The sequence below is a fragment of the Lissotriton vulgaris genome, chromosome 1_1, assembly GCF_964263255.1.
Source record: "Lissotriton vulgaris chromosome 1_1, aLisVul1.2, whole genome shotgun sequence".
Taxonomy (NCBI): domain Eukaryota; kingdom Metazoa; phylum Chordata; class Amphibia; order Caudata; family Salamandridae; genus Lissotriton; species Lissotriton vulgaris.
In genome coordinates this window covers 508977176-509002279 of record NC_141685.1, presented here as the reverse complement: position 1 = coordinate 509002279, position 25104 = coordinate 508977176, and the positions used below count along the sequence as shown (strand labels likewise).

Here is a 25104-nt window from a genome sequence, read left to right as displayed (position 1 = left end):
TGTAGTTACCTCCAAATGCAGGCTGCCAAAAGAACCCTTTAAGATACTTGCACGGCGGCTCTTTTAGGATTGCTATTGTACCTTTCTAGAGATGGGCTGTGATCTTCTACTACAGAAAGCATGTTCTGGTCGGGTGTTTGTCTTTCTTGGCGGTGATGGTGGTTGTCTCCAACTTTATGCAGTAGGCCACTGTCCTAAAGACTCTATCGGATGTTATTTCTTCCCACCAATATAGAAATCGCCGCAACTGTTGCTTGACAAGTCAGGCGAATGCATGCCACATCCTGCAGGGTTTGCTGGTGCCATCGCCTCTTTCCTGGGGTCCTAGCATGGGACAGGATATTGCTACAAATGCACCCCATTTTTGGGCTCCACAATGCAGCCATCATTTAGTCTAATGCATACAGGTCTGCTGCTCCAGAAACAGTATTCTTTGATTTTCCTTTGGGCATTACGTGTGACTTGTGAATAAGAGGACTCAAGTACAATTATTTTTGTGATTGAATGAAGCAAATTTTCAAGGAGGTCTGCGACCTCCTCCCATTGAAATCCGGCATTTCTGCTTAAAAGAGGCTAAAGGTCCAGACACAATTGACGCCTTCATTCCAGTGGCCTCTAATTTTTTGCTATGCTTTTCTGAGGGTTGTCTATCTGGAAGATAAACATTTGGAGATATTTTACTAGTCGAACAGCTTACTTCTGAGTCTCCATCTACAGGGACTATAATGTATAAAGAATCCTGTAGCATGGCTTTATAGTTGGGCTATATGAACAGAATTAAGTTACATGTTTTTCCCTGGGTTTTTAAAAGTTTTATCTTTGTATGGAAATTGCCCTCCTCTAGGGAAAGAATTGAATTAGGCTTTCTGCTAATCACTATTTCAATGAAACCATAGCCATCTTCTACCTGCAAGGATATCCAATAACGGTGGGTCGCTCTCTGAAGAACTGCACTGTATGCTGACATTTTATCCGACAGGAACATTCTCACTAAATAGTGAATAGCTCCAACCTCCTCAGTTCCTTCCCATAGGTCACAGATGCCAGATGCAGCAGGTTCAGTCTGCCAGGTATCCTTTTGCAAGTTCAACAATGGTGTGAGGAAGGCTGGGTGAGGGTCCAGCTTTGTAGTGTTCAACAGCCTGTGGGTGTTGGTATGGCCAAAGACACTCCTGGTTTCTCTATGAACAATGGAGTAAATATTCACAGGCTCTGACCTACCTACTTTTGCAGTAGTTCCTTTTTAATTTACTGCAAACATACTCAAAATGCAAAGCGTCAGAAAATGGCAAAAGACATCTGACACACTAAAATTGAACTTTAAGGGGTGGGTGTACTATGATAATCATTGTGTCCTTCCACATCCAACACTAAAATCCAGATTATATCAGGCACTGTACCCACAACAAACCAGCAACATCTGTCTGATAGGACAAAAGCAGCTTTCTTCAGCAATCAGACAGACCTATTCTACCGTTTGCTCACTTTAAGAATACAACATCTTTACATGTGCTTCAGACAGACATGACCTGCAGGATTTGAAATGGGTGTCAACAAGAGGGGCACACCTCAACCTGCATATTCTACTGAATTCAGAGGAATTAGCTCTGCCCATTTAGGTCAGTCTATTATGATACCATATTCAAGGCTGAGCACTGGCTGGGAGTAGGCCGGCTAGCAAATGTATAGGCATTTATATAGCGCACTACTTACCCGTAGGGTCCCAAGGCGCTTCGACCGCTGCGAAACCCTTCCTTGGCTTCCCTGAGAGATGGTCCCTTAATGGGTATCTCCAGGGTGAGACCAGGCATCCCCGGCGGTCTGGTGGGGCCGTTAGTGAAGATGAGGCAAGCTAATGCCCAGAGTTGCCGAGTGTGATTGCTGATCAGAGTGGGCACCGAGGCGAGAGAATTATCGAGTCCGCTGACCCTGGTCCAGAAACCTGCCGCGTCGGGAATCGAACCCTGGTCCCGGGCCAAATTAGTCTTCTGAAATAAAGGGTAACTTTCTCAAATGTACTTTTCCTTAATATTTCCAGCAAAGCTGACTTCCCTATTAAATTCTAATGTTAATACTATTACAAATAATGATTTACCCATTTTTTAACACATTTTTCTAGCTGGATTCCAGAGCTAGCGGTATAAGAACTTTAGTCTGCACCCTGGTTTTCTACACAGGACAGCAAGCCCTGCCACAGGGGAAATAGCTTTTTGGGCCAGGTCACTGTAGGGACATGTTAACGTTAATGTTCTTTACATGTCCTACTTTAAATTCTATTCACTCAAACTTGTGGGCTCCAAAGGCTACCTAATGGTGACTTACTAATATTTAAAACCGAGGTGTTTACTTGTCACAAAGGGCTATTTTACCAGGTCGCACTGCATGTCTAAACTGCAGCAGTCAGGCTACAACGGTAGACCTGAAGTCCTGTTTCCCTTGTCACACTAAAGGATGGCACACAGGTGACATTTGAGCTTCCATGCCATAGGTGCAGTTTCAACACTATATATATACTACGGTCTTATAGGAGGATATAATACACCAATTAGGGATTAGTGAATGTCTACATGTTTTAGGGGGTCAAGCACAACACTGGCCACTGTACAGCAGTGCCCCAATAGTCTAAAAACAAGCAAAAAATATTCAGCAAAAAATGGAGACGACTACGCAGAAAGGGCACTTTCTCACAAGCATCAATTTTGTTTTTGAATAAATTGATGGAATTCTAAAGCACATGTTATCATAGGGTGACCGGTTTTTCAGTAGGCCTTGGTATAATCGACAGTAATACCACATATATGTTTTAGAAGCTAACTGACCCGAAAAAAAATGGTACTTACCTGTATACCCTTGTTTTCCAGTATTAATATCTTTAATAGATTCACAAGTTTGACTCTTCCCTGTCGTTATGGTGGGAGTCCCACAGTATTTAATGCAAGTACATTAACAGAATAGAGAAAGCAATTGACATGGTTAACCAATTCACATTCCTTTAATAGACCCAAACTTCAGCCAATCAAAAGGTAAGACCCTGAACCACTTTAACCTTGCAGAGCCACCACACCTTGGATATCGAGCCCAAGTGTGAAAGTGAAGAGTATATGAATGAGGTATCAGAGTAGTGCGCCCAGACAGGGAGGCTGGCGGTTAGCATGTGAATCTATGAAAGATATCAATACTGGAGAACCATAGTGTACAGGTTTGTAACTTGTTTTTCCCCCAGTATTGAATCTTTGATAGATTCAAACACTTGAATCAGAATAGCTAGTAGTAAGAAAACAATAATTGTTGGTGGGTTAGTCGATACGACTCTTCAAAGAGATACATAGATTAACCAGTGGAACAGATAGACATATTGGAAAAAACAAGGATGATACAAGCAAAAAATACAACATAACAAGATACGCAGAAAAAGAAGGGAAAAACACTATATACTTTATTGAAAAATGTGATGTAAAACTCCCTGCCTAACAGCGGCATCCACTTTCCATGCTGGATACAAACAATGTCTGGTAAATGTATGTGCATTCGACCACGTTGCTGCTCTGCAAATATCTCGAAGTAAGACTCCAGCAAACCAGGCCGTGGATTTAGCAATTCTTCTGGTTAAATGTGCTGTGACTCGCAGACAGTGGGCTTCCTACTTTTTTGTGGCAAAACGCAATTGCTGCGGACACCCAACGGGCTATGCTGCTTCCTGAAAGTGCTTAACCCTTCCTGAGTGGAGCAGAAGAGAAGCGCAGCTGATCCAATTTCATGAACGATTTTGTTCTGTGAATATAGAATTTTAAGCAACGTTTGATATCCAGCGAATGGAGAGCCATTTCTGCAGTGAAGGAAGGGTTTTGGAAATATGCTGATAGACCATCGGTTCAATAAAGTGAAAGATGTCGGGAAATTCAGGATAAACTTTGGATTTGCTCTTAACAACACTTTATCCTCTCTGAATGGTAAGAAAGGCTCCATGATTGTAAATGCCTGAATTTCACTGACCCTTCTGGCTTTTGTAAGGGCCAATAGACAAGCTGTTTTCTATGAGACATATTTCAAATCAGCTTGGTTCAAATGGGGGTTTTTACTGGTGAAAGAGCCCTGAATAAGCCTATCATGGATGCTTTTACTAGTCTAGTAGACCAGAGAGAACTTTCACCTGTTTTCCTCCACAATCTTGAGATTGCAGCTAAATGCAATTTTAAGAGTGTGCCAATCCGGACTATGCAAGGTGTAGGAGATATGGCAATAGCTGTTCCGGCGAAAAGGATGTGTATTATTTTAAAGACACCAGTAACGAACCATATTTTATTATGCCACATGAGATTTATTAGTGGAAAAAGCATGAGATTGTTCTAGGATAGACTTGCATTCCACGGGGATACTCAGCGATCCAAACTCATGGTCATGAGGTGCCATTTCCACAAACTGAGAGACTATGAGGATGCAACACATGACTGCTGTTCATGGAAATGAATCCTCCATTGGTTGAAACTGTATGGGTGAAAACACAGGATAAGAAGGTCTCTGCACTGACATTGTCTTGGCCATGCAGGGGATATGCGAATGAGACGGCATGGTTCCAACTTCATTTTGCAAATCACCCTGGAGATGAGAGAAAGGGAAGAAAACGCATACGCGAACATTCCTGTGATTGTATATTAAAAGCATTTCCCAAAGACCCTCTCTGTGGGAACCTGCTTGCGAACAGTTTGTTGCATTTCTTGCTGCCCAGAGTTGCAAAGAGACCCCATTGTTTGAAGATTTGAAACAACTGTGTCAGATTTATTTCCGATTTGTGGCTGAGATTGTCTATCCCTGGGACTTCCAGAGAGATACTGTGCACTGGTAACCAGTTCCATATTTGCTGGGCTCTTGATGAGAGGCAAAATTCTCAGAGTTTGGCAAGATAAAACAAGTTGGTAGTGTTCTCCATTCTCACCAGGACAGAGGAATTTTGAATTCTGGGTAGGAACAATTGCAGGCCAGGAATGCAGCCTTTAGTTCTGTGTATCTTGAACAGACCATTTTCTGTGAATTTCAAGCTCCTGAAGATGAGGCCGCCAACCTTCCATGAAAGCATCCGTTGTCATTATGAAGCATGGTTGTGCTACCTCAAAAGAGACCCGGAGAGATATTGACTTATTTTACCCATCATGGCAAAGTTTGCTTCATCGTAGGGATGATGTCGATCATATTGTCGCATGAACTGTGCACATGTATCCATTGAGCATCTAATTATTCTGCAGCGGTCTTATGTGCAGACACGTTGGTATTAATGGAATACATTTAGACAGCACTCCCAACATGGACTTGAACATTCTTACTGAAGTTGACTTCCTTTTTGCAAGGTAAGTAGCCGTCTCCGTTATTTTTTTAACTCTCTCTGTGGTCAGGTAAGCTTTGGGGACTGGTGTCCAGAATGGAACCTAGAAACACCAGCTATTGGAATGGTATCATGGGTGATTTGCTATGTTCAATTTCAGCCCGAGAGACTGAAAGAGCTGCAGACAGGGCCAAGGTGGATCTTTTTGCAGAGGGGAATGTGGGACCCTTGACCTACCGGTCATCCTCGTATGGGAATACCTAGTGCCCGGATCATCTTAAGAAGGCAGCCACTGGTACCATGCACTTGGTGAAGACACTGGGAGCCAATCATAGATCAAACGGGAGAACCCTGAACTGATAGTGGCACCCTGCAATCTCTAATTCAGGAGTCGCCTATGTTTCATGTGAATGTGGAAATACGCATCTAAGATCGAGAGACATCATGAAATCTCCTTTGTAGACCAGCAATAGGATCGCTAGCAGAAACTGCATTTTAAAAGGTTTTCTTAATATACCCGTTGAGCTGCATTAGATCCATAACCTGTCTCCAGTTACTAGACTTTTTTCCTGATGAGGAAAAGGTTTGAATATAAACCCTTGCCACGCTGCTGTAAAGGACCATCTTCTATAGCCTCCTTTGAGAGAAGCAGAGATATCGCTTGCTTTAAGAGAGTGAGATGTTGATGCGTTTTCTTGGGAGCAGGATGACTGGGAGGCTTTTGAACGAATTCCAGGGTGTGACTATGGTGACCGTTTTTCTGAAGAGATACTCTCCCATTGACCGTAGTAGGTGGACAGATAGTGGCTCAATAGTTCGTCATGGGGTGGCGAGGTGACAAGAGCCTGAAAACTATCACTGTTTTCTAGTAGTGTCTTGGGATTTCCCCAAGCTGGGGGCCAACTTCGAGTTGGTTGTCTTGAGTAACCAGAAGTGGTGCAGTCCCTGTAAGATTGCTGCCCAGTGTATTATGTGTGGGAGGTTGGGGGGGGGGCGATAACCCTGCTGTGAATATGGCTGATATCGTTAGGACTTAAAACGAAGGCCTTTGACCATATTGTCCTCTTCCTCTACCAAAGGACTGGATCACACAGTATTTGTATCAGCTTTGATGGCCTGCAGAGCGTAGTCCACATGTTTTCTGAAAAGATTCTCCCCATCGAAGGGCAAATCCAGAACTTTGGATTCTACTTCAGGTGGTAGGAGATCGCTTTCAGCCAGACCCGGCCGTCGGTGTAATCCTGACACATGCCTAAATGAGCTGGAGGAGATGTCCATGGCAGTGTCTATAATTTCAGACGACCCTCTAGCCCCTTCTTGCAAGATGTCCTTTGACTTTTTTTTCTTGGCACCCGCTAGGAACGCCAAAAAAGCTGACAGAACTGACCTACATTTGACGGTCGTAATGATCCACAATGACCAGCGCATTTGAAGCCCTGATGGATGCAGCTGCCTTGATGTGAAACATTTGCTGGTGTTATCTAGCCTCCTGCCTTCCTTATATGGCGCTACTTAACAGGGAGCCAAAGGATTTCTGTAGAGTTTCTGGGCAGCCTGCAGGACCACGGAATCTGGTCACGAATGACTGATAAAACAGGCAGCTATATATTTTTTGTCCAGCTGGGGAATAACTGCAGTGACAGATGCTGGGGTCTTCATAAGTTTAAGGCCTTCTTCCAAAATATGGTTGACACGGGTAATAGAGCGGATGAATTTTCTGGCAGAGTATTTAAAATTATACAAAAGGCATTCAGTCTAGTTTTACTGCGAAAGGCAGGTCAAACCTTTGGAAGCACGTTGCAGTAATTCATGAAAACTTCTGATGTCCTCTGGAGAAGAACTTGCTGGGGACGATGACGAAGGAGCAATGTAAACATCCCATTCCTTATCTGATGCTGCTGGATCCTGAAATAGTTCCCCCTACTCATGTTGTTCATAAGTATAGCTATCTATGTTATTATCTCTGATGGTGATAGGCCGTGGTACTGACATGTGCTCTTGCGTGTGAACAGGTACCGGAGTTTTAGGTTTGGGTATTGTGTTGGGTGTCTCTCAGAGACATGGAGTGAGTGGTAATGGCACACTTGCTTCTGGGAAGTGCTTACGGTAATCAATTAAGCATATGCCTCAAGTCAGTGACCAAAGAAATAGGCACCGAGATGGTATCCTACATTGCAACCTAGTGTTCCTCATAAGGGCTGTGTTCTTGAAATGAGCCTTAATGGGGGGCGTGGCCGAGCGCGAAGCGAGATGGCCGCCTAGTTTGTGAGCTCCGCTCGCCACGGCAAACATCCTTCACACATCCTGCTTTCCCCCGCCTGCACAGGCTCGGGGTCGACCTGCTGCGACTTCTGAAGAGGCGAGGACCGATTTAATGCAACTCCCAAGTCTAGAGGTGCTCGGCAACCCTTCTTTCTGATCCTCTCCGCCCGGACCGGGACTGAGCTCGTTTGCAGTCCGAGGAGCCGGAGACTGCGGCCGGTGACGGAGTTCACTAGAGGGCGGTGCTCTACGGGTCGGGACCCCCGACGCTTGGAATCGCGAGGGGCGGCATTTCATCTGCTTGGGCGGCTGTGCCGGATTAGCGCTGCCGAGGAAGCGGCCGCATTTGAAGGTTTACCACCATCGGCCAGTAAGACTTTTCCTTTGTCCTGGGGCTGCTTGTTTGTATCAGTTGGACGGGCGGAGGGGCGCCATTTTGGACCGGGTGCAACTCTATACGGACTTGTGGACATGGCGCAGACCTGCTTTCCTTTGTGAGTCCGAGCGCTATAGAGATCAGCAATATGATGTGCTACCGGCGGAACTACCGATGTTGATGAGCCTTATGCAGCCCAGCGTGGCCACTACATGCTCTCCCTACCAGTCGCCCTCGACAGAAGTGCTTTCTACTGCCACTGCAGACTGGCCGGTCGCAACTGCTTGCTCTGTGCTGTGGCCACCCGTTTGCCACTTCCACAGCTCACCTTGTGATCGGATGCGACTGTGTGTGCTGCTGGCGCTGGATGGGGCAGACAATTCACTGAGTGCAGGCGAGTTTGTGCTAGATGAGCGCTATGGAACCCACGGTTCGAGATCTTATTGTTGCTTTGGGTTCCCTACGCCTTGCCTGGGGAAGGGAGTCCAGGAAACTCGGGCGTAAACTGGACGCCATGTTAGCCTCCTCTATTGCTGGGGACTTGGATGGTCCGAGGGAGATGGCTGCCGCAAGTGTTTCCCCACCGGCTGTACCTGTTGCGTGCCTACAGAAGGGTCCGTGGGAGGACCTGCCCATTGTAGAGGACGTGACACAGTGGATTGACTGTATGCAGGAGACATTGGGGCCTGACGACGGCGAGCATCTGGATCGCCATTTCTACGCTGCTCCTTTGCCCACCCACCTTAAGTAGCTTGCACGGTGTTGTGGCTTGAAAGATTGGCCCGGTGCCTTCCCGCAGCGCCTCTGCTTTTGGACTTGCAGTCCTCTTGGTCCCCAGATGATGGAGTTTCCCAGGCCGTTGGATCTGACTGGTTCGCATGCCTACTCTGTCTTTTTGGGGTTGTACTGTGCTGCGGCATATTTGAGTCCACGTATTGATGGCAGGGTTAAGACGGGCCAGGGGTGAACTTCTTTTTCTTGGTTTGCAGGATGGATATCAGGGTTGCAACTGTGCTGTGGACGTTTTCTGATCTGTGCTATGCCGCCTTTGCTGTTTGGTGACTTATGGGTCTTTTGTACTCGAGCCTGAGCCAGAAGGTGTAGGTGGGGGGGGGGGGTGGGATTTGGTATCCATGACTTTCCCCCCGGGTTTTTTCCCTTTCATTGGGACTCTTGGGGTGATAGGCACGTTAGTAGGGGGGTGGGCCGTAGCCTCTTCAACGTGCGGGTGGGGTGGGTTATTTTCTCCTTCTGTTCTATGGCCCATTTCTTGACCGAGTCTTTTTCTACATTCCCTCTTGTGGGTTTTCTGGGGTACCAAGCATGCCTATGGGGGGGGCCGTGGCCTTCCGCTGCATGTAGGGTGGGGGGTTGGGGTGCAACGTGTTTTTTTTGTGTTTCTTTGTCTCTATGGCCCTACTTTTCTTCCTTCTTGTCTTTCTCTTATATCATTTCTCTAGTGGGATTGGGTTTTGCGTGATCTGGAAGGGTGTCCACTGTGTAACATTGCGGACTGGATATATTCGTAGCCATTTGGAGGTGGACCATTGTGTTTTGAGTATCAACTGTGGTTCGCTTTGCTTCCTAATCTGCGCCCTTTCCATGACGATTTCTAACTGTGGCGATAAGTGGTTCTGGTGACATTCTGCATAGCATACTGTTCAATCCTGTTTGCACGTACTCGGAACCGATGGTTTGTTTTTGCTATCCTGATGCCAACTATCCTTCAGACTTTAAATTTTAAATTAGACCACAATGCTCCTGTCTTTGATCCTGATGGACTAGCCTTATTGGCCTGTATTGTATTTTGGAGCCTTCGGGCTGTGCTTATGCTTGTATGTTCACCTTCTTGTCAATAAAGGTCTTCCAAAAAAAAAAATAAAAAAAAAAAATGAGCCTTAATGATGAGACTCTGCCTGCTGGCGAGTAGCAAAAGAGTAGTCACCTTTTCTAGTAGGTGGAAGTGTCTATGTTAAGGTCTTTCTCCTCCTCCATCTCCTGGCCCTTTACCCTCAGTTGTGATGGGCGGTATGCTGTACCGAAAAGTCCTTCATCTCCCTATTCCTCTGTGTCAAGGAGACGAGATGGAGGCAACTGGGAAACTGTTTAGTGACGACTGGTCTAGAGCCAAGAACGCAGCTTTTTTTCCGCCTCTTTGACTTGCTTGTTGATAAAGGAGTCAACGATGAAGGGTATGATCTTACTTATGGTTATGTCCGCCGATACTGGTATAAACGCCATCAATGGGGTGGTCATCGTCACGGCTTACGTCAACGAAACGGTTATCGTTGACGTTGTTGAAGTCACTGTCAACGCTGTTACTGGAAGGGACCCTACTGTCGCCGATGTTCTCGTTGACGCCGCCACAGAAGGATCCGTTACTGATCTTATTTTCGTCTACGATGACTTTTTTGAGAGGAGTGACAGGCACAGAAGAAAAGACAGAACATTTCTTATGAGAGGAACCTGGAAAGGAGTCTTTAGTGCCCCATTTTACAGACTAGGACGTTTTTGCACTAGCCTTATGTCTTTTTAGATCTTTGTAACCGGAGGTAGAGCCCACATTTTTGCGCTCACGTTCAGATAGAGAGCTACTTGGACCTGGATTTTTTATTCTGGAGGCATAGGATCAGCCTGGCTTCCTTGTCCTTTTGATGCTTTGGCAAAAAGTGTTTGACAGTGTTTACAGTTGTTGGGTCTGTGATGATGATTTAAACAATAGGGACATTCCTTATGGGTCTCTTCTGAGAAAAGTCTTTTCTTGGATCCCTCTGCCATGATGCCCAAATACTGAAGGAAAATAGTACCTCAGAGGCTGGAGCAGTAGAATGGTCCCTTTCTTGAGAGAAGGCAAAGGTCAAAAGTTGACAAACTAAAACAACAGAGCAAAGCTCTGGAAGACTCCCCCACAAACAACGTGTGGTTAGAAATCTGAGTTACGGTAGCTGTGCATGGTAGAGTGGTTCAGGGTCTTGCCTCTGATTGGCTGAAGTTTGAGTCTATTAAAACAATGTGAATTAGTTAACCATGTCAATTACTTTCTCTACTGTGAACTTACATAGTACTGTTTGTTTTAAATACTGTGCGACTCCCACCATGACGAATGAAAAGAATCAAGCATGTGAATACTGAATGATTACGCTTATTCACTTACTTCTATTCAGATTTAGAAATGTGTGTTTGTCTCCACTTACCAATGCAGCAACACTGCTTCCCATTTGAACCAATGTGGACAAAATGGATGAAAGGTGAAGTTTGTATCCAAATGTATTATAAAGTTCAGAGAGCTAGTATTTATCCCTGTCCCCATAGTCAAAACCTAATGCAAATTATGAGAGAACCAGATTAATAGTATAAATCCAACAGGAGACAGAGACATTGGGCTTCTATAGCACTCTGCACAATCTAATTGCTTCTTCAGAAAGTCACCTTCAATGGTTGGGGTGTTGTGGCTATAATGACAGGTCCAAACCTAGGGGAAGCATCAGGAAATCACAGTTGCAATTATATCAGTAGCAAGGTGAATGAGATTTTGCAATACAGTAGTTATATTCAAGGCTTGTGGGGGCTAAGTGGTGTGCTCAGTGTAGCCTGGCAGAAGGCTGTGGGGAAGGGATCGCAAGCAAAGTTCCTGCGCTCTGGCTGAGAGGGAAGGAGAAGGGTATGCAAGTAACTGAAAAGGTGCAGTTTAAGTCTGAATCTGGAGGGTGTTTGAGAGCACAGCCTTCCACAAACATTTTACTAATTAGAAATAATGCCTAATTTAAACATGTTTCAGTTAGTATGATTAGGCCACAGTCCGCTTACACTGACAGCTATTCATACTTGCAGAATAGAGGGAGTGAGTCTCGCTCTCTTTTCTGTGCTTTTGTGATTATCTGTTGCACGAGAATCGAAAAAGAAGCCAGATCTGTGATGTCTGCAATGTAATATTTGTGCTCTCTCAAGGAAGCAGTGTGCAGGGTGTTTATTTTGTAACTTCCCAATGTTTCCTGCTAACCTTCTGTGTATGTTATGAATTAGTTTAACAACCAATTGTTTTGCTGATTTACATAAAATAACTATTTGCTTCCTTAACTAGTTATGCATAGCCTAACCAATGAACCAAGAAGTAGGTATTTCTAAAAGTATCTTGTTCACCACAATATTGATTAGTCTATGTGTTTCCAACGTTGCCAATTCAACCCGGTTATGTAATTTCATCCCATAAAACGTGCGTGGCTTTAGTACACTGATTTTGTATTAAACAACAGGAGTAAGACCCATAAACCGCGTTGAGTTCTGGGTAGGTACTGTAAGAAAGCAACAATATCTCAACTGGTATTATTCAACAGGACAGTTAGATACGCATATAAAATACATTACATGAAAAGAAAAAGGAGACTCTCGGTGAGAAGTATCCTGGTGAGGGACGGCGTGAGACTCTGCGTCTTGCAGAGTCTCACGCCGTCCCTCACCAGGATACTTCCGTACTTCTCAGATCGGAGGCGTACACTATTCTCTGTGTCTCCAAGTTACCACCGCTCTGCCGTTGTCCTCAGAGACACGGCTGCCATTCAGCAATTCCTAACGCCGGTTCAGATTCAGAGCACGCCAAATTGACTGTGCCTTCCACACACCCATTGCGCCGATGTCCTTTGGGACACGGCATTCCCGCAGCTTTTGAAATTTTTTCCAGCACCGTTTAAACCCTCCAACCCGGTCCTGAAGATGATCCTAAGTCATTGGATTGAAACGTCGTCGACCTGTCAGGGCAACTGATTGTGCACCCCGCTAGTGGTTCAAAAGAAACTGGTAACAAACTGTGTAATAAGATTGTGAATTATTGACTTGAACCACCCTATTCACTGTACATATCTTCTCAAGTTTGCACCGTTCCTAGCTGATCACATATTGTCACTTGCGTTGCCACCCTTTGTGTCACGTACACAATCAAGTCCAATTCGGGTTGCTTACTGAATTTTTTACCTACAGTGCTGTCACACCTGTATTTCTCTTTATTGTAAATTGTATCCGAATATATAATGCCATGTGCACATTTCTATAAAACAATCACAGAGAGTCTCCTTTTCTTTTCATGTAATGTATTCTACATGTGTATCTAACTGTCCTGTCGAATAATACCAGTTGAGATATTGTTGCTTTCTTTTAGTACGCTGAAGCACTACAAAAGGTGCCTTACTTTGGAAAATTGGCAGTTCTTTCTGGAATTCCTTATAAGGCAGACTCTGAGCTAGCCTGTTTGCGGACTTATACTTACAATGTTTCCATGTCTTTCTAACTGAACAACCAGACATTCCCAGTCTGTTTACAGATTGGTTTTTAGGCTTTCCTTGGGTTTACTTAAAAAACCAGCATGATGTTAGTCTGGCTGATGAGGGCTGAAAGCCCGAAACCGGTCCTAGAATGCTTGTTTTCAGTCCAGAGAGGACCTGGCCTGGCAGTTCTGGCTGGACTGTTCCCATTGGGTGCAGGGTCAAAACTGATTTACATATGACTGGGCCCAAACTGGATTGGCATTGTGAGCAACAATACGACAGCTATAGGCCCAGATCTCTGTACTGGGGTGAATGTATGACATTGTTCTGCATTCTGTCCATCAATTGTTCTTTTTGCATGATGTTAGTCTTGTAGCAGAATTATACTTTAATGCATACTCTGAATTGACTAATTACTTTTTGCTTTCTGTAAAGATCATATTTTTTTAAAAACCCATGAGGTTTTAACCAGAAATCTTTTCTTGTGCTGGTGCGTTCACTAGCCTTTGACTAAGTCTTACAAAGACCCAGAAAGTCCGACAAAAAGACTCAGACAGTCCATATCTTGTGCATCAACCCTGTTAATCAGTGTCGACACACATGTAGGTCATGACTTCAAATGCATTTTTTTCCTGCACGAAGCCCCAGGAGGTTTTTTTAGTTGGCTTCTATAGATTTTTAGTCTTTGCATAAAGCGCCCAGCTGCATTTTGAGCTGCATATAGTGTTTTGATCTGGTATATCAGGAGACAGGCGTTTCCATTGTCTAATTTGGAGCTAAGAAGTAGGTCTCCCACCATGTCATGGTTGTCTAGTGTGATGTAAGGGAAGGTGTTTTCTTTTTTGAGTAGTTTTTTTTTTTCAAATGAGACCCTTACTACAGGTCATATCTGTGACTGAAGGGTGGTATACTTAGCAACCTAAATGACTCCCAGGTTTCTTTCTTTTGACTTGACTGTGCGTAGTGGGCGAGGGAGGAGGAGTTCGGACTATAAACATTGGTTTGGGTTATGGAGAGTCCATTTGTTTGAAGGGTTCTGGGAAAATTGACCTTTGGCAGGAAATATTTGGCTATCATAATTTGATTAAAGGCCTTTCGTAAGGATGGCAGGATAAGAAATGTATGAGTTGGAGGGTGTGTTGGTGTGTTAATTGGGTTTTGGAAGTTGTTGCCAAACCTCCATTTTCTGAACAATTAGAAGCATCTAGTTGCAAGGCCCCAAATTAAGTCTCTCGGAAATAGGGGTCCTAAAATGAGATAAAAATACTTTTAATCTATTCCATGATCAGCTGGAGTTCTGGTAAGACAACAGAAGCATGTACAGTCTTGTTCACTCTAGTAGTGCTTGTTTATGTTTATTGTTAAAATGCGTGTGTCCTTTTACTCAATCTCATTCCCTACCATATAAGTAAAATTGAACATTTCTGATAAGGAACATCAGTAGGATAGGAGGATACAGACTCCCTTACCTTGCCCAGCCAGGGATATCTGGGTTATGAAGAAAGCTTTAGACTTTTAAGAAGGACTGAGCAGTCTGTGATGGGAAGCACACCCCTTCTATTTCAACTTGATATTTGCAGGGTGCCACTGTGGCTATGGTTTGAGGCATGATTGACAGGGACTCTGACCCTCTGCTCAAAACTATCCTATCTCAGCCAACATGGAAGAATTAAAATCCACATTTTCAATAGTTTGAAAAGGTCCTTATGCTACCACCTTTGAATGCCACCCCAATTTATCCCATACTTTTGGAGAAGGTGTACAGGATTAGGCAGCATCCATCTCTCCAAGATGTTGCATAGTGTCTCCTCAGTTAATGATCTTGACTGCTGGGGAAAACTGCCATAACAGTGATTTATAGCAAATACTAAAGGATTCGGTTTCCTTAAGGTCAAATGGGAAATGTAAACATTTCTCACCAAAAAATAATGAATGCCTCAACACAAATGGCAACAAATCACTCCATAAGACAGCAAACACAACGGTACTTTCATGCAACTACAACACTCATTCACACAATTACCACAGAGCTGAGGGTCATGGGTCATGGGTAATGGGTCCCTTTGCCAAACACAAACTGTACATTGCATAAATGAAGGGCAGATCACATGCAAGCGGCCTGGCAAAACGAAATCATATCGAAACCCTACTCTGGACAATCAAACACCACATACATCATGCTTTGACCTACAGTAAACTAACTCCAAGTGGACGACGCAGACAAACCAATCCAAAGGGCCATATCAGCGGTCACCGCAAGCTATCTGAAAGCTAGTTAACAGAACAACTGCACAATGTATTTACCTGGTAAATTTTGGCATCCCTCATCAGCTTCTCTACTGGATAGTCACTATTAAATCCATTGCCGCCAAAAATTTGAACCGCGTCAGCCGCATTCTGATTCGCAATGTCTCCAGCATATGCCTTAGCAATAGATGCATAATATGTATTCCGTCGTCCAGCATCAATCTCCCAAGCCGACCTCTGATACGCCAATCTAGCAATTTCTACTTTCATCGCCATTTCTGCTAGCATAAAGGACACCACTTGATGCTGTGATACAAATAAAAACACATTTTGAGTTACTTTACAATTAAATATAATTTCTTCACATAAACATATGTTAACATAATGAATTTTGCCTTAAAGAACTGCAATAAAATGCGCTAAACAAGTGGCTCACAAACAGAGGGAATATCAACAATAACGTAGGAGCAATAAACTAGAATATTCCAACAGTCCAGATTGGGAGGGAGAGTGAGGTTTGGTACATAGTCCTTGTGATAATCATGGCACCAGTGCTAGTTTCAGCTCTAAGTGGCCAACTTGAAAGCAACAAAGCACAGCAGAAAGCAAGATTGATCAGTGAGTTAACACTCACCTCTCACATCTGGAGGCCAGATGTTTGAATCCCAGATAAGCCAACTCTTCGTAACATCCTTAATGAGATCGTAAATAGTGTGCCAATGGATTAGAACAAGTTACTCAAAGCATTTTGAAAAGATTCAAGTGTGGTGTAAGGTACCAAATATAAAGCAAGTTATTACTGGTTATTGCAAAATACCAGAGGTATAGAGGAAGAGCCAGGGTAAGATGTACATATAACTAAAAAGAAAAAGAAAAAAAGAAAATCAGTCAAAAACTCTGTTTAAGGGAAGCTGTGGTGCTTTGCTCAAAGAAAATGCAATTCACCTAAAAACCTCAGCTGAATAAATGTTATGATTGTAAAAAAAACATAAAAGCCACCAAAGTGTGACAGTCATGACGAAGTTTATAATCCGGTTTATATTTGTATTTCTGCATTAGTCAGCGAGAGCCTTTGCAAATAATAGAAACATTCATGGATACATATAAAAAGAGAAGTAGGAGCAGGCAGATGTAAGTCTAATAGGGTTCTGAGGTAAGGGAGCAAGGCTTTAAGGCAAGATGAGGACTATACACACGGTATTCACACAGCAGTGAGTTTCTTTCTTCATCCTACTAAGTGTTCATTTATAGACAATTAATTACGACCTCCTATCCATAAGCAGTTCGTTTTTTGATCAAGCTAGGGTGCAAGTCAACTATACCAATGAGCACAATCTATCAGAACAAGCATTTGCAATGCAATAGGTCTCGGATATTAAAGTTTGAGCTATTAGCATTGCAACTGGAGCTCATGTCAAGCGCTTTGATAACTTTGGGGCGAGTTTGCGCTATATAAAACTGCAAAACAAAAAAATAAGCATTTGCATTTCAATATGTCTCGCTTTACTGAATGTTTGAGCTATTGGCCATGTTATTATCAACGCCAATAGCTCAAACTTTTAGTAATGCGAGACCTATTGCATTGCAAATGCTTGTTCTCCCTTGGAGCAAGCTTGGGGGCCGGGCTGGCGAGTTGGGAACTGAAAGAGTGGACAGTGCGACATGTTGCACAAGAGGTGACAAAAGAGAGAGGAGAGAAAAAGGTGATGGCAAACTGGAGGTTTCTGAGCCAACAGGTGACACGGACAAGGAAAATAGATGAATTGAAAGGGCCACGGCATGGGGACAGGCAAAACCAGAGACCAGAGAAGAAAGAAGCAACAGAAAAGGGAACTGGGCTTATAGGAAGAAGAGAGGGAAGGAAGGATTTGCGAATGACAGACAAGAAGTTGATGGGATATTGAGTTGGATGGGCAAAGATGGCAGCAGACACTTCATTTCAGGGAGTGGAATGAAAAAAGATAGAAGCAGCTAAGGGCAAGCATCCCAAGAAGGACATGAATACATTCGACGTTGCTATACACTCAAATTAACAGAATGAGCAGGATAGCAGTGTGTCCCTCCCTTGAGAGACAAGACATAAGGAGAAGTAATGGAGGAGAGCAGGGAAAAGGAGCAGTGAATGAAGACAATAGAGAGGGTGTTACCAATGATTGTTGGGGGTGGGGTAAGGGTGACAGAGTGAGAAATGTGATAAGGAGAGAGACAAGTGCCAATTACAATGAGTGACAGGTGACAAAGAGGCATTACAGGGCATACTCCGCTGTACGTGTGGAAGATCGTGGTGACTCGCGGGGATGAAGCCAAAGGGAAAGCCATGGGACTAGGAGGGGGAGAAGTTGTGGGGACTCATGGTAAAGATGGCCAAAGGGTTGCCCTAGACTGGTGGAGGAAACAGAGTGGCAGAGACAATGCGGGGAGAGAGAGGAACAAGATCAGAGAAAGGACAGGGGTGTAGCTCCAAGGGGGGTGTTTGGGTTGTTACACCCCCCCAAAAAAAATGTATTCTGTGGTAATGGTAAGTGTTTGATTTCACCTGGGACTTTTTCATGCTCCCACTGACAAAAACACACACATTGTCCCGCTTTTATGTTTCAAGTATATTGTGTACCCCTAACAACGGGCACCCCTCCCTTTTTTCTACTGCTCCTTAAAGCCCCCCTCAAGTCTCGCTTCTCATTTAATGTACTTTAACAAGATGTTCCAGCGTGAGTGTTAAGAAATCTGAACCCCCCTCCCCCCAAATCATAGTGACACCCCTGGGTCTGGGGAGACCCAAGAGGTAGCTTGAGAGGTTTCAGAAGGGAGGAAGAGGAGTTTGAGGGGGTAAAGACAGATCAGAATGTAGAGAGAAACAAGAGACAGACAGTCACATGTTTTGGAAGTAGAGCCAGGGAAAATGAAGGAAGACTGGCAGTGAGATTGGGTATGTGAAAGACTATAGAAGGGGTGGACGAATTTGACAGATATATAGGATGGTTATAAAGGATGTACTCGAAAACTTGGAAAGTGTGTGGGCTTGGACGATAAAACAAATGAAGACTGTACAAGGTTGAGACCCGTGAAGACAACGTTAGTGGGAGTGCCAACGATGGCACCAGAAAAAAACGATCCCACAGGATAATTTATAGCTCATATGTCCCCCATACATCACTGCTCTAAGGAAACAGGCCTTTTCGTTCTACTGGTCATTCAGCAACTGCCAAACTGAACAGGCTGTACCGGTCGAAACCACGTTTTTCTTCAAAATGGCATCCTGAAGTCTACTGTAGTGGTTTCCTTGAAGGCACAGCCCGAGATCACAAGGTCAATACACAATTGGATTTAGTCGAACTCAAACTGCAACATCACAACGCGTGCATTAGTGGGTGTGCCACAAACAGATCCTCACTGGAGGGTTTTAGCAGAGACTAGAAAAAGGAAGATACCATTCATTCATGCGGCTCATCGCCCAACCTTTCACTCCTCTTTCCTTCACAACGTGAAAGGAGAGTTGGGTTAGCATACTGCTGTGATGTAGGGTTTATAGTGTGAGTCCAATCAGACATTTTTTTTTTAAGTTTTAGATTGCGTGCAAACTCGACCTAAAGGTTTCAAAGTGCTTTAAATGGGCACCAGTTGCGTAACAGACGGAAACATTCATTACTTTTTTTAGGGGGGGTTAAGTGATTTGCCAAGAATCACAGGATGATGAGTGTCCCCGCCGAGACTAGAATCTGGATCGAGGTTGACCGACCTCGAAGCGTTACCTAGCAGTGTTACCCATTATAAGGTATTCGGAGGCCGCTTCACTATAATTTAGTCTGTCTTTTAATTCCCAACGTAGGCTTAAGGGGGCTGTACGTTTTACTTACATTACCGACCATGCGCACTTGCTAAATCGCAGTTCGAAGGATTTCAAACAAATGAAAACAAGGTGATTATCCACATTTAAATAGCATCTCAGCAGCAACAAATGGGGCAATCTACAACCCTCAGGAGGCAGAGCACCTCCACAGGAACTGCGCCTGGGGGGGCAGATTAATAGGTGGCAGTGCCCCCGCAGCACGGGAGAATCTCAGGAGCAGAGCGGGAGCAGCCTACAACCCCCAGGAGGCAGAGTGCCACCAACGTAACCCTGTCCGAAAGTGCAGATTAAAATGCGAGAGAGTCCCCACAGCTTTGAACGCGCCCGGGAGAAGACCAGGCCCGTCAGCACCGGTCCGAGCCTGGGCTTGGCCCCCTCTTTGAGTCCCCGGTTCGACTGATAGACTCATCGTGTACAACCACGCGGACTTCACTCGCTGGACTTAAGGTACTTAAAAACATTCAATTAAAACTTTTATTATTAATAACAAGAGAAAGACGGAGGGAAAGGAAAGAAAGAGAGGATTGGAGTGCTTATTTCTCTATTCTCAACAGCAGGCACCAGTCACACATTTTAAGATTGCTGTTAAAATCTAGAACATCCTCCGTCTTGGTAGGAGACAAACTGCTGCTGGCATCTCAGGACAGAAAGCAACTTGTAAACAGGTCTTTGATTTGCGGCTAAGAACGACACAACAAATACATGGAAACAAATCATGCAAATCATTTTGGAAACTCTTGCAATAATCAAATCTTACTACAGTCTGCACATAAAAGCACTAAAAGGCAAAAAGAACAAGCACCTACCTCTCTCAGTGCCCTCACTGCGTTGCGAAACTTCTTGATGCAGGCCAGGAAGAGAGCAGTGATCGCCGCGCAGCGGGGACGCTGGCGCCGTGAGTGTGTGCGCGACTGAATCCGCGTGTGGCCAGCACTTGTCGCTCCCTCTCCCATTAGGATTGCTGGGCGCGTGCCCAGCTCCTGTCTCCTTTTGTCGGCTGACATGATTACAATAGTTCTCTGCCGAGAAAGCGCTTCGCGCGTCTCTAGGCCGAGACCTAAAAACACCTTAGCGGAAAAATCACTAAACAGGACATTCAGGAGGTTCTTCCTTAACCGAGACAGTGACTTCAGGGGACCTTACTCGTTTTCTTTAAAAATATTATTTTCTCTCACTTCTGTTAGCAGACGGTGTGTTGCTCTTCCTATGGGATGTTTTCTATGCAACGGTTATTTTTTGTTTTCTTGCTGCATTCATCAATGTTCACACTTTAAGGGTTAGATTTGAAAGCTATTAGTCTTCCAGTGGGCCAAAATGGGTAAGGATCCCACTGCACCAGGTGCAACCAGTGGACATGTTGCCTAGAGTTTACACTGTTGACTTGCTGCATTTGTGGATCTCGGATTGTCCACAGAAGCAATGATTCTTTCTTTCATGTTGGTTTCAGATTGGCTTTCGCCATCATGAATGTACCACTACCACTACCAGCGTCTACATATTCCTTCCACAACACTGTTTAAATTGGGCATACCTTTTGTTTGGCAAAATCTTTGTACCTGAAATTGGATGACAATTTTCAATTGACCAGACCCACTCTATCAAGATCACTATCAAAGCTATTTATGCCCGATGGTTTCAATGGACCTAGAAATTCACCCTTGAACCCTCCCTCCAATCATACCTAATCCTAATGCACACAATGTCATAGAAAACATAAAATAACACTAATGGAAGAAATAAATATGAACATTACTGAGTGCATTACTAAGGGCGTTCCTCCCCTCTACATCACAGAATATATTCTGCTCAGCCGAGAAGCTTCTGGGGATAGAGAATGGCAATCACCCAAGCCCCCGGATTTGATTGAGAGGGGTTACTGATCAAAGGGGCCAGTTCAGCAGAGATCAGCCAGTTCAGGGTTTGGATTCTGACCTAGTCCTATTCTCAACCTTGTATCCAAAGGATTCAGCAGTCAAGGTATAAAACTAATAGGATAGGTCGAGATTGCAAATTCTCTCTTGGATTACTTCCATTTTCCTGAACTTTCAAGGAGTCAGTGGACCCTAATGGCTGGATTGGCTACTACAACCAAGACACATTTGTTGAGTCAACCCCTTTCTAGAAGATCCACAAATCTCAGGCTGGAATAAATTGTGGGAGTGGGAGTAAATCAGAACATAGTGCACACAAGTCGACTCAAAGAAGAATCAGGGGGCATCCAGAAGGGCCTAACCTTCTCTTTCAAATGTAGCAGACAGTGGAATCTGGCTGCAGGGGGTGGACATACTCCTCGACATGTCCTACTTTAGGTCAAAAATAGTTTACTCTTTACTAGTGTTAGTGAGGAAGTTGAAAATGTTTACAAAATATTTACCACATAATATAGAAACGTGCTTAAACGTGAACATAGAAATGTATAATAAAGTAAACATTAGAAATTGTGCTTTTATTAAATGTGCAAAAGTGAAAGTGCTGCTTAAATTCTGCAGAAAGCTCTAATTTCTATTGCTTTTCAAACACCCTTGGCGTCACTATTCTTTTATTCTTCTCTATCCCTTTAAAAGAATAAATGCCTTTCATGAATAGTGACTTAACATAACTCAACTGTAGAGCCTGACCTTTCTGTGAAATGTGCCATTTGTTTTCCTCACACCATATGACAACTGTATTTAAATGGTTTTATTTGCCACCTATTCATAATGAACAAGCATATGAATGAAAAGAAAATGCTTACTGCAGCTTACAGTTTGTGATCTAACCTGGACATACCAGGATTCAAATGTTTCATTCCATAGAGCAGCTCATAATTACCCGATGGGATACTAAACAGTTAATAGAGTAGGCTTGCAAAAGGTTCTCATGAGAACCTTCTTATTTTTTTTTTTAATGTATTTATTGAGCAGCATCACATATTCACAGTCATAACATAATCATCCATATAAGCAGCTTAAAATATATACAAAACAGAAAACAAATACAAGTTCCAGAGACGGGAAAGTAAAGTACTAGAAGCATAGGAAAATCAAAAAAGGCAATATAACACTGCTCAGACATAATAGTTTTACCTGCATACTTTGCTAGATTAAGTATATTTAATACTAAACAGTATAACTCATAATCAAGCGGTTCGACCCTTAACCCCGTGCATCCATCTCTCAACCGGTTCCCAAATCTTCTGACCCCGCATTCGAGATCGCGTTCCTTTAGATGAATAGATTGCTGTTTCGTGATTATATATAGCCAAAAACCTTGCCTGCCACATTTGGAAAGTTGGGGAGTCTGCATCCTTCCAGCGAGCCACTAATAAAATCTTATATACAGTTACCCCAATACATAAACATGATTCCTGTGTTTTATTCAATCCAAGTATATTATCGTAGCCCAGCATGTATAGCATAGCTGACACCGGGAGCTGATGTCCAAATAATTCTTCCCAGAATTTATTCAAATCATTTTTAAGTGGGGTTAACATCCGGCATCCATAAAACATATGAATTAGATCTGCTGGGCCCTGTGTGCATCTTGGACAGAGATCATCCGATCTTTTACCCCATTTAAATAATTTTGCTGGGGTAAAATATAAATTGAAAATCGTTTTATATGACTGAGCTTTTAAATTTGAAGACATAATTATCTTAGATAATAATAACAAACTATAATCAATATCTACATTTGGATCATTAAGCCTAGTAGCCCATGATCTTTCAGTATGTTCTATATCATCATTTATTTTTTTCTAGAAGTAAATCATATATTTTCCCTATTTTTACTGTTTTAATTGTCAAAATATCTAGAATAGGAATTGTTTCATTGAAATCTTAGGGATTTTAGCATTCATGATCGCTGTAATTTGATGACATTTTAATTGGTGGCTATTGGGAATATTATATCTCTTCTGTAGGTAAGAGAATTGAAGGTCTACAAAATTTTCGCATAGATCCAAGACCGTTCTTATACCTGCTCTATTCCATATTTTGGCCATATCGTCATTTACTAGCCGGGGAAGAAGGAAGGAGTCCCAAAGGGGAATATATTTATTATGTTTTGGGATTCATAAAAATTTTGAAATTTTTAGCCAGACTTTCCTAGAACTAACAATTATTTTGAATGTAATTTTTTTAAAATAACTTGGTTCTATCTATTTTATTAAGAGACCTTGGTGTTTATTCCCTAATAGCAATTCATATATAGAGGGTATTATTGGTGATATTATACTGGACTCGGTTGTTTTTGTATAGAGCATGGGAGCCATTTGTTGAAGAAAGACTGCCCAGTGGTACAGTAAAATATTAGGAAGGGCTAAACCGCCTCTATGCTGTGGTAATGATAGATATTTAACAGACCTCCTAATTTTCCCGTATTGCCACATAAAAGATGAAATTTTAATTTTTACAAAACTACTCCTACCAATAATTGATAAACGTAAACTATCAACTCTTAAGTTCTTTTTCTAAAGTTTTAATTAGCGGATCAAAATTTAAATTATTAATCCTTTCAACTTTTGGTGTTAAACATATCCCTAATATGTAGCACTTTCTACTCTCCTAGAATCATTGTAGTTTGTATTTTCAGTACAGATAATAATTGTTTTGGCTTTATTAAGTGAATAACCTGAAAATGAACCGAATTGTTGAGTTATTGTTTCAATTTGTTCAATTGCCTCCGTGGGATCCGGTGTTCCAATTGCCACATCATCGGCATAGGCTAGAAAGTTGCCTATGGAGATAGGTTTGATATTTCTATTATGAAGTAGTTTCCTAATTAAAGGGTTAATGCATAGAGCGAAAAGAAGCGGTGAGCAAGGACATCCCTGCCTTGTCCCCCTGGACACCTTTATTGCCTTTGATTCCTTCCCCATAATCTGAAGCCTAGCTCTAGGTTGACAGTACATAGCTTGAATAGATCTAATAAAGTTAACTCCAAAATTCTTTAAGCGTAGAATGGTCCACAAAAACATGCATGATACCCGATGAAAAGCCTTTTTGGCATCGAGGAGTATCATTGACATCTGGCCCCCCCTCTGCAGACACGAAATCAAATATTGCAATGGTACCCGATGAAAAGCCTTTTTGGCATCGAGGAGTATCATTGACATCTGGCCCCCCCTCTGCAGACACGAAATCAAATAGTGCAATGGTTCCCGTCTATACCTTGGGATATCGTTAAAACATGCTCTTCTTCAGCTTGAATTAGATCACGAGGTAACTAAGTTTTTAGCTTCTTGCACTTTCTTAGTACGAGAAACGTAGCTTATAGTTTCGCCTCTAAGTGCTGCCTTAAAACAATCCCATACAACCAATCTAGAAGCGCTATACGGATTCATATAAAAAAAATCTCCTACCCATTTTTTTTATAAAACTTACATATTCTACATTAACCAAAAGCAAGATGGCGGTCATGCTCTAGACCGCGGTGCAGCACAGGCTGAGGCTCCCAAGATGAGAAGATAGAAACGCCGAGCTAAGAAAGCTAGCTAGTCCCCCTTTCGTCAGACAATACCAGGCAGTGTCAAACTCTACGTCTATTATGGATTTTAGGGTGAATACGATATATACAGAGTACTGAAAATGCACCAGCATATATATTCCATTAGCACCTACATCGGACTGACGGTACTTCGTGCTCTAATGAGCAGAGCCTACCCCTCAGCAGATCTAGCGCACACCAAAGAGACTCAAGGAAAAAAAACGGGTTCAAGCACTCACCTGCACAGGACACGCGATCCTGACATACCCGGCAGTAGCAGTAGCCTGAAACATCCGGACATGGCTCCTAAGACAGCGGCGGCTCCAAAGAC

The 25104-nt window shown here is 43.2% G+C and overlaps 1 protein-coding gene across 1 annotated transcript in view; it reads right to left on the bottom strand.

Annotated features, from left to right (window-relative positions):
* The window catches only part of ACADM (acyl-CoA dehydrogenase medium chain), a 214251-nt gene that overhangs the window by 28766 nt on the left and 160381 nt on the right, over positions 1-25104 (bottom strand). The window contains exon 11 of the mRNA XM_086953883.1: positions 15518-15766. Coding sequence (XP_086810009.1) covers positions 15518-15766 — 249 coding nt within the window. The remainder of the gene's footprint in view (positions 1-15517; positions 15767-25104) is intronic.